Source organism: Oncorhynchus mykiss, chromosome 4 (assembly GCF_057628025.1).
Source record: "Oncorhynchus mykiss isolate SJ-2025 chromosome 4, ASM5762802v1, whole genome shotgun sequence".
NCBI classification, from domain to species: domain Eukaryota; kingdom Metazoa; phylum Chordata; class Actinopteri; order Salmoniformes; family Salmonidae; genus Oncorhynchus; species Oncorhynchus mykiss.
In genome coordinates, this window is record NC_143025.1 from 65,689,186 (window position 1) to 65,703,695 (window position 14,510).

The 14,510-nt window shown below is 38.4% G+C and overlaps 1 protein-coding gene across 50 annotated transcripts in view; it reads left to right on the plus strand.

Moving 5' to 3' along the window:
- trdn (triadin) overlaps positions 1–14,510 on the plus strand; it is a 51,009-nt gene that overhangs the window by 19,061 nt on the left and 17,438 nt on the right. For 41 of the 50 annotated variants that reach the window (XM_090232734.1, XM_021600377.3, XM_090232719.1 and 38 more), the window contains 10 exons: positions 9,485–9,523; positions 9,656–9,721; positions 11,742–11,786; positions 11,939–11,980; positions 12,233–12,277; positions 12,581–12,619; positions 12,717–12,770; positions 13,024–13,080; positions 13,263–13,310; positions 14,127–14,357. In XM_090232734.1, the coding sequence (XP_090088860.1) occupies positions 9,485–9,523; positions 9,656–9,721; positions 11,742–11,786; positions 11,939–11,980; positions 12,233–12,277; positions 12,581–12,619; positions 12,717–12,770; positions 13,024–13,080; positions 13,263–13,310; positions 14,127–14,357 (666 nt within the window). The remainder of the gene's footprint in view (positions 1–9,484; positions 9,524–9,655; positions 9,722–11,741; positions 11,787–11,938; positions 11,981–12,232; positions 12,278–12,580; positions 12,620–12,716; positions 12,771–13,023; positions 13,081–13,262; positions 13,311–14,126; positions 14,358–14,510) is intronic. The other 9 variants (XM_090232722.1, XM_090232725.1, XM_090232728.1 and 6 more) reach the window with 1 other exon arrangement.

Sequence of the window (14,510 nt, forward strand, 5' to 3'; positions counted from 1 at the left end):
TATATATTTTATCCATGAGTGATGGCTGGTGATTTATCATGGTGTTAGTCCAATAATTAATACATATTGTTCCTGGTATCAAGGCCTTCAATCATATTGATATATTTAGCATTTATTGTTACCTAAAGACTGCCCATGATATTTAAAATTATATTAAATTATGATATTTGACACAGATAATATAAAGAGTGTAAGGAAGCCTCATGATGGAAGGATGGAAGACATATGAATACAGTGATACAATAGTACAATTAATGAGTATAATCATTTTGTTATTGTCAACCACAGTGGCACAGGTAGATACAGTAAAAACAAAATATGATCTTCTGTTCCTCAGTACATAATGACATTTTACATTTCAATGGCAACCACCAAAGAAGATGGTGGTTGCCTGGGTAATCGGATTCTTTCTCTCTCTGTAACAGGGCCTGTGTAGATTGTATTTTTCCCAATATCGGGCTGATTAGCTACCACAACAAAACAGGAATAATTATAACACATTATTGTTTTCGTGACCAGTGGTGTAAAGTACTTAAGTAAAAATACTTCAAAGTACTACTTAAGTAGTTTTGGAGGTATTTTTTACTTTACTATTCATATTTTGAAGAAAATAATGTACTTTTTACTCCATACATTTTTCCTAAGACCCAAAAGTTCTCTTTATATTTTGAGTGCTTAGCAGGACAGGAAAATGGTCTAGTTCACCCACTTATCAAGAGAACATCCCTGGTCATCCCTTCTTTCTCTGATCTGGTGGACTCACTAAACAAACACAAATGCTTCATTTGTAAAGTATGTCTGAGTGTTGGAGTGTGCCCCTGGCTAACCGTAAAAAATGTACAACATAAAAAATAGTGGCGTCTGGTTTGCTTGATATAAGGAATTTGAAATGAGTTCTACTTTTCATACTTAAGTATATTTTAGCAATTACATTTACTTTGACACTTAAAACCAAATACTTTTAGACTCTTACTCAAGTAGTATGTTACTGGGAGACCTTTACTTTAGTCATGTTCTATTAAGGTATCTTTACTTTTACTCAAGTATGACAATGGGTACTTTTCCACCACTGTTTGTGGCACACATTTTTTTTATGTTCTGGTTTAGATAAATCGGAAAGAGTTTTATTTGGACGTATTTCAAGATGATACACAGATTAGGTTTGGCAGCGAACCCACCAAGACATGAGTATTAATTACATCAGGTGAGGAGATGTGTGTGGCCATGCATGTTCTGGGGGTTCTGATAGAAATCCCTGTATTTATGCTGTGTAGATCAGAGGACAGCAGCTGTTGTTGCTCTGTAGGGTTGCCAGCCCACTATCCCTTTAAGGCAGGGGGTACCAGAGTCAGCTTTCATGTGTGAACTTGCCACTTACCAAACTACTGTGGCTAGCTATTTTTTACTCCAGCAGTTGAAGTTGGCGGTGTATTGTAGTAGGTGTTCTAGAAACAATAGTATTTTTTAAATTTATTATAATTCATATATTTGTTTATCATAATTACTCACCACAGGCACATATTTTACTAATATATCCCCGTAGTCTAGCTTTAATTGTTAGTAATAGTGTAATAGTTAGTAATGGTTTAATAGTGTAATAGTTAGTAATAGTTTAATAGTTAGTAATAGTGTAATAGTTGGTAATGGTTTAATAGTGTAATAGTTAGTAATAGTGTAATAGTTAGTAATAGTGTAATAGTTAGTAGTAGTGTAATAGTTAGTAATGGTTTAATAGTGTAATAGTTAGTAATAGTTTAATAGTTAGTAATAGTGTAATAGTTAGTAATGGTTTAATAGTGTAATAGTTAGTAATAGTGTAATAGTTAGTAATAGTGTAATAGTTAGTAATGGTTTAATAGTGTAATAGTTAGTAATAGTGTAATAGTTAGTAATAGTGTAATAGTTAGTAGTAGTGTAATAGTTAACAATAGTGTAATAGTTAGTAATAGTGTAGTAGTTAGTAATAGTTTAATAATTAGTAATGCTTTAATAGTTAGTAAAAGTGTAATAGTTAGTAATAGTTTAATAGTTAGTAATAGTGGAATAGTTTAATAATTAGTAATAGTTTAATAGTTATCAATAGTGTAAGATTAGTAATTGTTTAATAGTTAGTAATAGTGTAATAGTTAGTAATAGTGTAATAGTTAGTAATGGTTTAATAGTGTAATAGTTAGTAATAGTGTAATAGTTAGTAATAGTGTAATAGTTAGTAGTAGTGTAATAGTTAAAAATAGTGTAATAGTTAGTAATAGTGTAATAGTTAGTAATAGTTTAATAATTAGTAATGCTTTAATAGTTAGTAAAAGTGTAATAGTTAGTAATAGTTTAATAGTTAGTAATAGTGTAATAGTTTAATAATTAGTAATAGTTTAATAGTTAGTAATAGTGTAATAGTTAGTAAAAGTGTAATAGTTAGTAATAGTGTAATAGTTTAATAGTGTAATAGTTTAATAATTAGTAATAGTTTAATAGTTATCAATAGTGTAAGATTAGTAATTGTTTAATAGTTTGTAATAGTGTAATAGTTTAATAGTTAGTAATAGTCTAATAGTTACTAATAGTGTAGTAGTTTGTAGTACTATAGCATTAGTATATTACTAATGACGCTGGCTTGAGTAAAGATACTTCATTTCTTCCCTCTTTGTAAAAATGTTGAACCTCGAATTTGCTATCTAAATACTTTTGGCTATACTTAAACGTTGTCATGCAATGTACCAGTGCTCATAGATTAGTCTATTCATATTCAAGCCATCATGATATTTATTGCCAAAAGATGCCATGAAATGCGCCACTTGAGAGGCCCCTGGTTAGATTTTCTAATATGACTTATTGCATGCATTACAGTAACACCGCCCATTGAAGAAAAGTAACCACACCTTCAGAAGAGGCTAAAGAGAGAGAAGTATAGGAGGAAAAGACAGAGGAGATCGCAGATGCAAATGAACCATCGTTTCATGCTTTTCTCACTCGTGGAGGTCAAATGTGTACCAAGTGTTATGTAACCTACTGATGTTAGTAGCATATTATTCCATTGAAAGTCGACATGACCCTTACAAAAGCTGGATAATATCCCCTAACGTTAAGTTTGGTTCTGCATTGATGCATTGAATCCTGGCAAAACTCTTTAGCTCCAGCTGTGAATATATTCTCAGAGATCATCCTTTCAGAAGCACCGGAGGAGGAGGAGGAGGAGGAGACTGAGGAACTATCTGCTGAACCAGAGCTGACAATAGAGGAAGCTCTGGAAGAGAAGGTAGTGGAGGAAGGGACAGCAGAGCCCAAACCTGAGGAGGAGGTAGAACCCATCACTGAATGAGAGGGGTTAGCACCAGTGCCCAAGAGGGAATTACCTAAACCCGAGGAGGTAGAACCTACAGCCGAAAGGTAAATAAAAAGAGAGGGTTGATGTTAGACACGGGATGAGAAGAGATAAGAAATAGGTCGAAGAAGAGAAAAATGTCATGTTCCATAGCAATTTATCTATGTCATGTGTTCAATTAATTGCTGTACAGATATTGAACAGAGTTGACAGCATACAGTCGGCGTGCTTGAATAGAGGGAACGAGGGAGTAGAGTAGGAGGAGCAGGGGGGTGGGAGTGGAGAGAAAGGCTTTAGGCCACTTCTTTGATCTCTCTCCATCTTCTACATTACTCATTCTCCCATCTGTTCTCTTCTATCAATATGAAATATATGTCTGGTGGTTGGCATGTCTGCACAGAAGACTGTGTCACAGGCTGTGCCACTAACTACCTCAGAGACCTGATCAATAACAGTGGTCTGGCTTTGATTTTTTTTTTTTACTTTACCCTTACGGCTTTAGTTCAGCACTCCATCTCTATTCCTGAATCATCTTATGGAGAAAGAAATGCATGGAGAAGGATGTTTACTCTTTTGGTACCTTTACTTTAACAGATTTGCAAAATGGTCAACAACATTCAAACGGGCTAATTAAAATATGACCAAAAAATGATCCCCCTCACAAAGACTTCAATCAAACCTTATTCAGAATGATATAGAAGCTATGCATTCCGTTGAGGTACCTCAGCTTGAAATTCCATATTATCTGACCTGGTAGCAGTGAGAACGATAATAATTTGATATGGTTGAGTTGTGATCAAAGGAATAGTTCTGCTGCTTGATGTGCCATGCTTACACTAAGAGGCTTGGCAGATGTTTTTCCCTCCAGTGATATCGGACCCCATATAGAATGGCCACGGTCACATTTAAACAGAACAGCTGAACCATCCACATCTGCTACAACATATTTGTTTCATTGTGATTTGACATTCAGGACACTCATCACACAGCCAAGATATAATTCCATTCTCAATGTTTGGGGATTGCCATTCCCATTTCTGTTTACATTTGGAGACACGCTGTGAATGAACTGATCTGCAATCGGAGGGAAATGTGATGTGACTGGAATGGAAATGTATAGATTTCTCTGGGTTTCAAGAGTAAAAGAGATGCCCAGATTACCTTGGGTAGCATACGGGAGTGCAACTGGAAATGACAGAGTAGCTCCCACAAAGCTAAAGGTTGTCGTGGCTCTGAGGTATACATCTAAACATCAAATAGGCTGGAGACAATTTCATATGATTGTACAGGAGCCATCGTCATCTAATGGCGATGAACAAGTGTTTGCATGAAAGACCATCATCTTCACTCTCCTATAGTCCCTATCGGGAGGAGGTACACTGCACAGCCAGAGTCCCTGTGGAGAGGCAGGACAGGATCGTCTACAGTATGAGAGGGAAATCATGATGGCCTTTGATGCGAACCCTTGTTCATCGCTATTAGATGATGATATAATGCCATGCCTCTCATTATATTTCAGGTCAATGGTATTGCTTCCTAGAGCTATTTTGAGTGATGTAGTCAAGTATGACGTGTAAGGAGGTCGAATTCTGACTTTTGATGAAGACATTTTTTTGGTTTTCAACAGAGCTTGCTAGCAGACTTCTGTGTTAGCATGACCACATTTGCATTCAGCTAAGCATCTGAATAATTGAAAAGTCGTAGAACGTCATCCATACCACCACAGCGTGTGTTATTGTCCGTGAGTCACAACCACAAGGCCATTCCACAGCAATACGAGCGATTCCACGATAACAGAATGACGCTATGACAGACGAATGACTTAGCTTTATCACTTTTGAATGTATGCCAAACAAAAAAAAACAATGATTGCAAAGTTAAACAAACCATTACAACTCTATGCACGAAGGACGACGTTTGAGAAATTCCACATCAAATTAGACACGTTTACTTGGAAGCACAGTGCAGATGAAACGTTTTGTAACAGAAGGACAGCACAAACAGCACAACCCTGTCCTTCTGTTATCAAACTTTGTGTCTGCACTGCTCTTCAAGTAAATATGTTTTTGTAACATTGTCAGTAGAGTTGTATAGTCTGGGCAATCATTGGTTTTTGTTTGACATACATTTTAAAGCGAAATATTGGAGTATCAGCATCATTCTGTTACCGTGGAATTGTCCATACGCTATTTTAGTGGTTCCCAGACTTGGGATCGGGAACCTATGTGGGGTTCCCTGATATTGAAATGGGGCCCCTTGAGAAAATGTTTTATAATTCTTAAACAAATTAAGAACATAGGTATATCCAACCAAGTCAACTAACTGTATTTTACACTGTTAGACTACACCTGGATGGCAGTATTATGTGTTGAGGCAGCCTGGGGTAGACTTGTATTGAGTAAATATAAACACACAGCGATAACAGGCAAGATAACATATTAATTGGGGTCCCATTATTTTATTTTTTTACATCAATTTGTGGAGCAGAATAAGATGGGGAACCCCTGTCCTATTTCCTCCAAAATGCAGTAGATGGGAATCTAGGTTCTGAATCCATACAGTGGACTTACAGGAGCGCCTGTAGGCTAGCCTGAGAGGAACAACTCCCCTTTGCCCCTGCAACTGTCTTAGAAACATGATATCATAAAACTGGTATGGATTCACTGTCCATTCTGATATGGCAGACACGGGGCTTTGTAAATATGTATTTATTGAATACTGTTCTGTTTATGCACTTGTTGACTTTGTCAGCTGTAGTGTTTGCCTGCACAAAGTTATCTTACATGCATTCCATACATTTAGATAATTTTGTAAACCAATCACTCCGATAGGCTACACAATACTCTTCTAAACTAAGTACAGATGTCCACTTACAGTGTACTGTATGAGTAATTCATTCTCTTCAGAATCCAAGGACACCTTGCCACGACAAAAAGTATTATGTTAAAGGGGAGTGGACACACTAGGATTCAGAACGCCAGCTAACATGTTTAGTATTTGTGGATTGAATAGATCTCTTGCTTAGATTTACTTCCGAAAGTGTTTCCATTCCCCTTTAATGTCTGTGGAACTTTACATTTTTCTTCTGTCTCGTGAAGTGGTTTGACCTTATTTGTCATGTCTTGCAAAAGGCTCTACTTAAACTGGAATGGAAAAAAGTTTCCATCAAATGAGTGTCTATGTAACGGCTGTCGTAGGTGGAAGAAGGAGAGGACCAAGGTGCAGCGTGGAACGTGTTCATGATCTTTTAATTACACTGAACACTAGAACAAAAATAACAACGGAACAAACGACACAGTCCTGTCTGGTACAGAGACAGAGACAGAAAACAACTACCCCCAACTCAAGGGCGAAAACAGGCTGCCTAAGTATGGTTCTCAAACAGAGACAACGATTGACAGCTGCCTCTGATTGGGAACCATACCAGGCCAACCACATAGAAATACAAACATAGAACAAAACATAGAATGCCCACCCCAACTCACGCCCTGACCAATCTAAAATAGAGACATAAAAAAAGGAACTGAAGTCAGGACGTGACAGTCTATTGTACACTAGATGTTCTGTTGTGTTTGTAGCTGGTTGAGAAAGAAGGACAATTTTCCGAACTACAGTTTGCGTAATAACATATATTGTAATATGATAGAAAGGGAAACTAGTATATATAAAAAATAAACAGCAAACAGATACATGAGCATATAGTGTAACGGATCAGTGATCGTGACATGATCTTATAGTTTCATTTGTCCTGTTTTGTCCTACAGCCATTCAGCATTTACCTGTTGATGATGAGGACGTACGCAGTATCTTCTCTAGCACGCTTGTTCAAACTACGAAAGTATAGTTCACAGAAGACAGAAACAAGACCACATGGTTGAGTAGTATTGTTTTGGGGCTAAAATCTTTCCAATGAGATCAGTCTCAATGTCCCCCGAAAGCATCTGAGAAGCAGCTCCAGATTTGATTTCTGTAGCATGATATTTGGATTTACACAAACGGGAAGTATTGCGTTATCCTGAAATTGTATCTCCCAAATGAAACATATGGCCTCAAACGCTATGGTAACCACCATTCTTTTCTCTGTTATCTGCAGCTACAGTGGGGAGAACAAGTATTTGATACACTGCCGATTTTGCAGGTTTCCTTACTTACAAAGCATGTAGAGGTCTGTAATTTTTATCATAGGTACACTTCAACTATGATAGACGGAATCTAAAACAAAAATCCAGAAAATCCCATTGTATGATTTTTAAGTAATGAATTTGCATTTTATTGCATGACATAAGTATTTGATACATCAGAAAAGCAGAACTTAATATTTGGTACAGAAACCTTTGTTTGCAATTACAGAGATCATACGTTCCCTGTAGTTCTTGACCAGGTTTGCACACACTGCAGCAGGGATTTTGGCCCACTCCTCAATACAGACCTTCTCCAGATCCTTCAGGTTTTGGGGCTGTCGCTGGGCAATATTGACTTTCAGCTCCCTCCAAAGATGTTCTATTGGGTTCAGGTCTGGAGACTGGCTAGGACCTTGAGATGCTACTTACGGAGCCACTCCTTAGTTGCCCTGGCTGTGTGTTTCGGGTCGTTGTCATGCTGGAAGACCCAGCCACGACCCATCTTCAATGCTCTTACTGAGGGAAGGAGGTTGTTGGCCAAGATCTTGCGATACATGGCCCCATCCATCCTCCCCTCAATACAGTGCAGTCGTCCTGTCCCCTTTGCAGAAAAGCATCCCGAAAGAATGATATTTCCACCTCCATGCTTCACGGTTGGGATGGTGTTCTTGGGGTTGTACTCATCCTTATTCTTCCTCCAAACACGGCGAGTAGAGTTTAGACCAAAAAGCTCTATTTTTGTCTCATCAGACCACATTACCTTCTCCCATTCCTCATGCATGGTCATTGGCAAACTTCAGACTGGCCTGGACATGCGCTGGCTTGAGCAGGGGGACCTTGCGTGCGCTGCAGGATTTTAATCCATGACGGCGTAGTGTGTTACTAATGGTTTTCTTTGAGACTGTGGTCTCAGCTCTCTTCAGGTCATTGACCAGGTCCTACTGTGTAGTTCTGGGCTGATCCCTCACCTTCCTCATGATCATTGATGCCCCACGAGGTGAGATCTTGCATGGAGCCCCAGACCGAGGGTGATTGACCGTCATCTTGAACTTCTTTCATTTTCTAATAATTGCGCCAACAGTTGTTGCCTTCTCACCAAGCTGCTTGCCTATTGTCCTGTAGCCCATCCCAGCCTTGTGCAGGTCTACAATTTTATCCCTGATGTCCTTACACAGCTCTCTGGTCTTGGCCATTGTGGAGAGGTTGGAGTCTGTTTGATTGAGTGTGTGGACAGGTGTCTTTTATACAGGTAACGAGTTCAAACAGGTGCAGGTCTGTGAGAGCTGAAATTCTTACTGGTTGGTAGGTGATCAAATACTTATGTCATGCAATAAAATGCAAATTAATTAGTTTTGTTTTAGATTCCGTCTCTCACAGTGGAAGTGAACCTATGATACAAATTACAGACCTCTACATGCTTTGTAAGTAGGGAAACCTGCAAAATCGACAGTGTATCAAATGCTTGTTCTCCCCACTGTATGTCATGTGCCACTCTTTTCAGCCAGATAGGTTTGCAGTGAAGATCTCATCTCTCCAGTGAAAGGTTGCCGTTTAATCAAAATGTGTCACATTAATTCTGACAAATTCAAGCAATCCAGATTTCTAATAAAGCTGTCATATTCGCATCCTGTGACTTACTGTCTCCACTTTTCAAATTAATTCCAGTCATAACCTTTTGATTTATGAATGCATAATGTAAACGCTACAGGAGCTCTGACTTTTACAGAAGGAAGCACGCTTATTGTTAGCTCTGAAAAGCACTTGTTTTGGATGAATATTGATTTTCCAAGGAGAAAAGAATCTCCCTCTTGGTTGAATAATTCATTCTATTAATTGTCTGTGATTCACCTACCTTTTCTTTCCCCCTGTTCTTGGAGCGTAGTACGACAGGTCTTTTATGAGGTGATATCTGTGTGACGTAAAGAAAAAGAGCTCCACCTTACGTTTGCATTGATTGATTATTTCGAAGAGGATTTAGTATACCAGACCATTTTGCTGTTTATATATTTATTAGTATTGATCAGTAAATCTACTTCTTTTTCAGAACTAAAGGTCAAGCAAGCTACTCCTCCTCCAGAACAAGGTATATCAGAGCAGCCTGGTCTGTAGTGATCTGAATATAAGTGAAAAAGAAACAATTATAAATAGGGAATTGCACATTTCAATGATCTATTCCGCTCTATGTAGTCTTAAAGCTATGCATTCCATTTTACAGTAGTGTGCCCTTGTATGCATTCGTCCAAGCCCAAAGAGGCCACAAGTGAGCCAACGGAGGGGAAAGGTATTTATATACCGATAATAGATCAATATCTTGCATGGTTATGGAGAAGTAAGAGCCATTCATTACTAACCCCTTTTTATCTTTATCATACCTTTGGCTGACCTTATTCTCATAGTAAGGGCTGTGTTCCCCTATGGACCAGATGCATTTGTATGACAAAATATTGGAGTGATTCTTTCTGCATTGCTTTAGTCTTGAATTCATCTTTGAATGTAGAACTGGCTGTAGAGAGAAGCTTTATAAATGTCAAGAAGTATCCTCTGACATTGAGAGGATCGTATGTGTAGTAGACTCAACATCTCTTTCTGTTTCTGACTTATGAGTCTATTGGCAATACTTAAAACTTTGGTTTGGCGATATCCGTGTTGTAAGTTCCATTTGTGGCTTAAATGGTGTTGTTGACATACTAACTCTCAAGTAATGCGAAGTCCATTGTTACAACTTGCAGTGTTTCTTCCAAACATTCATTTCAAGTTCAGTAATGACAATCCTCAGTGACTTCATATTGCGTTATGGTTGGCGTTTCCTTGGTTTTGCTTCTCAAAGTCGCCATCTAGAGGAAAAGTTTAGATAAGCCATGCATTAGGATGCATTTCACTAACTGACGGTATATCTGTGACATATAGCTAAAAGTGTCAAGAGGGAATTAGCCAGGGAAGGTATGTTCGAGTCACTTTATCCTTCGTGTGGTTAGGAATAGCAGCACAGTAGTGTATCTCTTCTTGCTCCCTACGGAGGGTGTTGGTCCCTGTTGAAGTAAGAGCTTATATAGAAGTAGAGGAACAGGAATGCAAAGTCATTAACAGGCCCAGAGCAGCACTCTCAATATATAACTCTCAATGTGTAACAATGTGTAGGGCAGCTGGTAGCCTAGCGGTTAGAGCGTTGGACCAGTAACCAAAAGATCGCTTGAATGCCCTATGGAAAGTATTGTAAACTGTGATGCATCCATGTATGCTGTAAATTATATGCGGCAGGAACGCTGGTCTCACGTTTTGCATGTTTTTGTAAGCTTTCACTTGAAGTGTTCAGGTGGAGTGTATTTTTGTCTTAATAACATGTTTGTAACTGGAAGTACGTTGAGACCTCAGAGAGCATGGCAGTATTGAAGCTTGCTGCAATAGGCACAATGCTGGCCCCTGCTGTTTGAAAAGAGGCACATCTACATTGGTGATGGATACAGTATGTCTATATCTATACACTGCGTCGATGTGTGTTCTGTTTGATAGCGCTATGCTAGATAGGAACATTATATGAGCATTGCATGATAAAGTATGCACTCTGAGTTGTTGACTTTGTAGGATCTCAAGTGTCCTATTGCTTGTCTGAAACTACCTTTTTCAGAGTAAGATAAAAGGTTAAAGACAATAAAAATGTAACACTGGTCTGTAAACACATTCATATTATATGTGTTAGCTGAGTCCGAACCTAATTTAAAATGTATTAATAATATAATTTTTCAAAACTGAACTTTGTGACATGTTTGACTATACCAATTTTGTCGTCCACAGTTAAAATGGCCACTCCCGAGAGGAAGAGCATGTGTTGTGAAGCTGAGATGTCATGTTGCTTTGAAAGTAGCTTTGAAAGTAGCATAGAGACTAGAGGGGACGGATGAACCAATTCAATCTTAGTGCAAATCTGTTGATCTTTATACTAGTGGAGGGTCTTTCATTCTCTTCCGGTTTGATCAGGTATCTTTTCAAAGTTAAAGATGGAACAAAGATCGAATTGTATATTCTTGATGGTTTATCGGCTTCACTTCTTTGCCACATTTGACATAAGTAGTTAGCTGTTCAATATAATAATGCCAATGATGATCTAAGCTATTTAAATGTTCACACATTTTTCATTTTCATACATTTTTTCAAAATATAATATGGTTTTATTATAAAACAGCAATACATGCCTGAACGTGTTCTCAAAAAACTTGCTTCCATCTTTTGAATGCAACTACAGTGCTAAGCAAGAATGTGGACCGAATGTTCCCTTATGTTTTGTATTCTGCGTTCATTTTCAGAGGCAGAGCCCCCTAAAAAGGAACCAGTAGTGAGAGCTAAGAGAGGTACTATGTGTTTTCTGTACTTTTACTGTGTATTTGAATTGTTGATCATACAGAATATTAGGTAAGGAAGAAACATGATATATGCTCGATATATGAGAAAGAACACCAATGACACGTATTCATGATTGATTTTCCCCTTTTCTGTCATAAAGAGCGTGACATGTGCAGGCCAGTTGACAAGCCAAAAAGGAGAGGTAGGAATCATCGCTGTTTGCAGCTCATTATCACATTTCTGAAATAGCAGATCAAAAATGTCTATGAGATGAACGGCAAGTGATCTTGTGCAATAGCCTACCATATTGCTGCATTTCAACTGAATAACAGGGAAAAGCTGTTTGCAAGTTGTTTGAATAAAACGAAACAAAATGAAACAATTAATAAATATAAATATTCTAAGATCACTTTGTGGCTGAATCTCTGTATCTCCAACTATGTAATTTAACCAGAGGCTGCAAGGAAATTGGAATTAGAAGCGGCGATCAGGAAGAGAGGTAGGACATTCTGAAATACAGTACAAGCCCAAGATGAATGACTTAGCCGTGTATATGTAAACATCTATTCAAATCTTCCTCAATGTCTTTTACACTGCAGAACAGTACATGCTTCTGTGTAGTTCGATGGAGGAAAGGGTATAGTCGATGATTAAAAGGTATTCTTTCTCAGTGCCTCCCACCATTCATCAGTGCTAGTGGGGAGATGAAGGTCTTTAGAGCGGCGGAGGTGGGAAAAGACTTCAAAGTCACCCATCAGATGTAACCCCATTGTACCGTACCGTTTCCCTTTCCCTCCTTTAGAACTAAGACTTAAAAAGGAAGCGAAGGCCACAAAGGAAGGTAACTCAGTCATGCAATAATCACACCGTGGTTTTAACAGTCCTTCTGTAAAGGTACTTGTGTTTGTCCAACACCTCTTTTTTTTATCACATTGCAGAGTCTCAACATGTAGATGCTGGGGTGCCTGCACCTGCACCTGCACCTGCGCCAGGTACATTTGTAGAGATAAAACGTTTAGGTACTGTAGCACTGTGTCATCTTAGGACACATTGCAGCAGTACAAGAGAACATGCAAGAATGAGAGAGAACATACAGTAGATACGAATCGGACCACCTTTTGAGCATGTTGTTTTTCTAACACGTACTTTGATAAAGCATTCTTTCAAGCAAAAGGTTATTGAATACATTAAACATATCGCAACGTATGTAGGTTCTGTATGAATGTGCGTTGTTGTATGTTGCAGTTCCCGCCTGTCAACCCACACCAGTCTACTGGCCATCATCATCTCCTGGCTGGTATTGTAAGTAGACACTTATGCTCTAAAGCACCTCCTGAATATACTGTACAATATCAGTGGTATTTGTTTTTCTGTATACTGTATGTCACTCTTCTATTGCAGTATAATACAGTCCTGTACATGTCCAGGGTAATATATCCTTCTCAAACTTGACTGAAAAGGTGTTGATTCCATTTATCTTCCAGTGCATCATATATTCACAGACAATCCATTTCCACCTACAACTATGACAGGTATTTGGTATTATTTTCATTCTTGCCAATCAGGCATTTCATGTCAACATTAACAATATTTAAATGTGCCTGACATTTTGTTTGCAGAGCTCTGTGTTGTTATTTGGGCGAGGAGTTTCTCTTGACCATGTGACTCAACCAGGAAAACCTCCAGGCCCTAGTTACTAGGGCTGAGTGATATTTGCGTCACAGCCTCTGTTTACTATATGTCCTTACGTCCTTATGGCCTTGTATAGGTTTCTAATGATTATATCTGGGTGAACATTTGAGTAGTGTTAGCAACAACCATTTTGAAAATACTAAAGATTTACATCTTTAAACTGTTCTGTACTATGTTCCTTTATTGGTCTGTCAGCTCCTCGAGTTGCAGTGGCTTTTCCCAGCAGTCTCTTGGTGTTTCCTGGTGCTTCTCACCTCAAAGATCTTGTGTTTACAAAAAAATAAATACATGTAAAAGCCCTTAATTATTTTCAATTACATTCTGTCACATGAATTACTTTTCGTGCACCATATTCTATAACTTCAGTACCATTTAAGTATAGTACATGGTTACCAAGTATGCAATGAAAAGGCATTGTACATAGAAGTCTAACTGATCTGTTGTCTTGCTGTTTAACATTATCTAACGTCCCTGGTTTAGTCCCTAGTTGCTCACCACCTCAGCTACTTTTTTCTCCTTGTCGTCACATACAATTTTAACTAGCGAACCTGTTTGATTTTATCTAGAGTTGTACGTGATACATGATGAGATATGTCATCTGGGTTCCATTTGAATTTGCCACTTCTTTCCATCATCTCCACTGCCCATTCCAACAGCTCATCCAGCTCAGCCATTTTACCAAGCTCCTCCAGCTTATCAAGCTCCTCCAGGTTATCAAGTTTATCAAGCTCCTCCAGTTTATCAAGCTCCTTCAGCTCAACCAGCACCAGCTCAACCAGCACCAGCTCAACCAGCTCAACCAACAACTCCAGTTCTACCGGCTGAACCAGCACCTGCACCAGCACCTGGACCTGCACCAGCTCCTGCACCAGCTCCATTGACTCAAGGTAATTATTATCTCAGAACGTAAACTCTAACTTAGTAGCTGATATTGGAACTAGGTCATCTTTCTCTAAAGGGACAGAGTGCTTGCAAATAATATGAATATTACTTTTCCACAAAGATAGAAACAATGCTTATATTCCCTCCATGTAAATTAA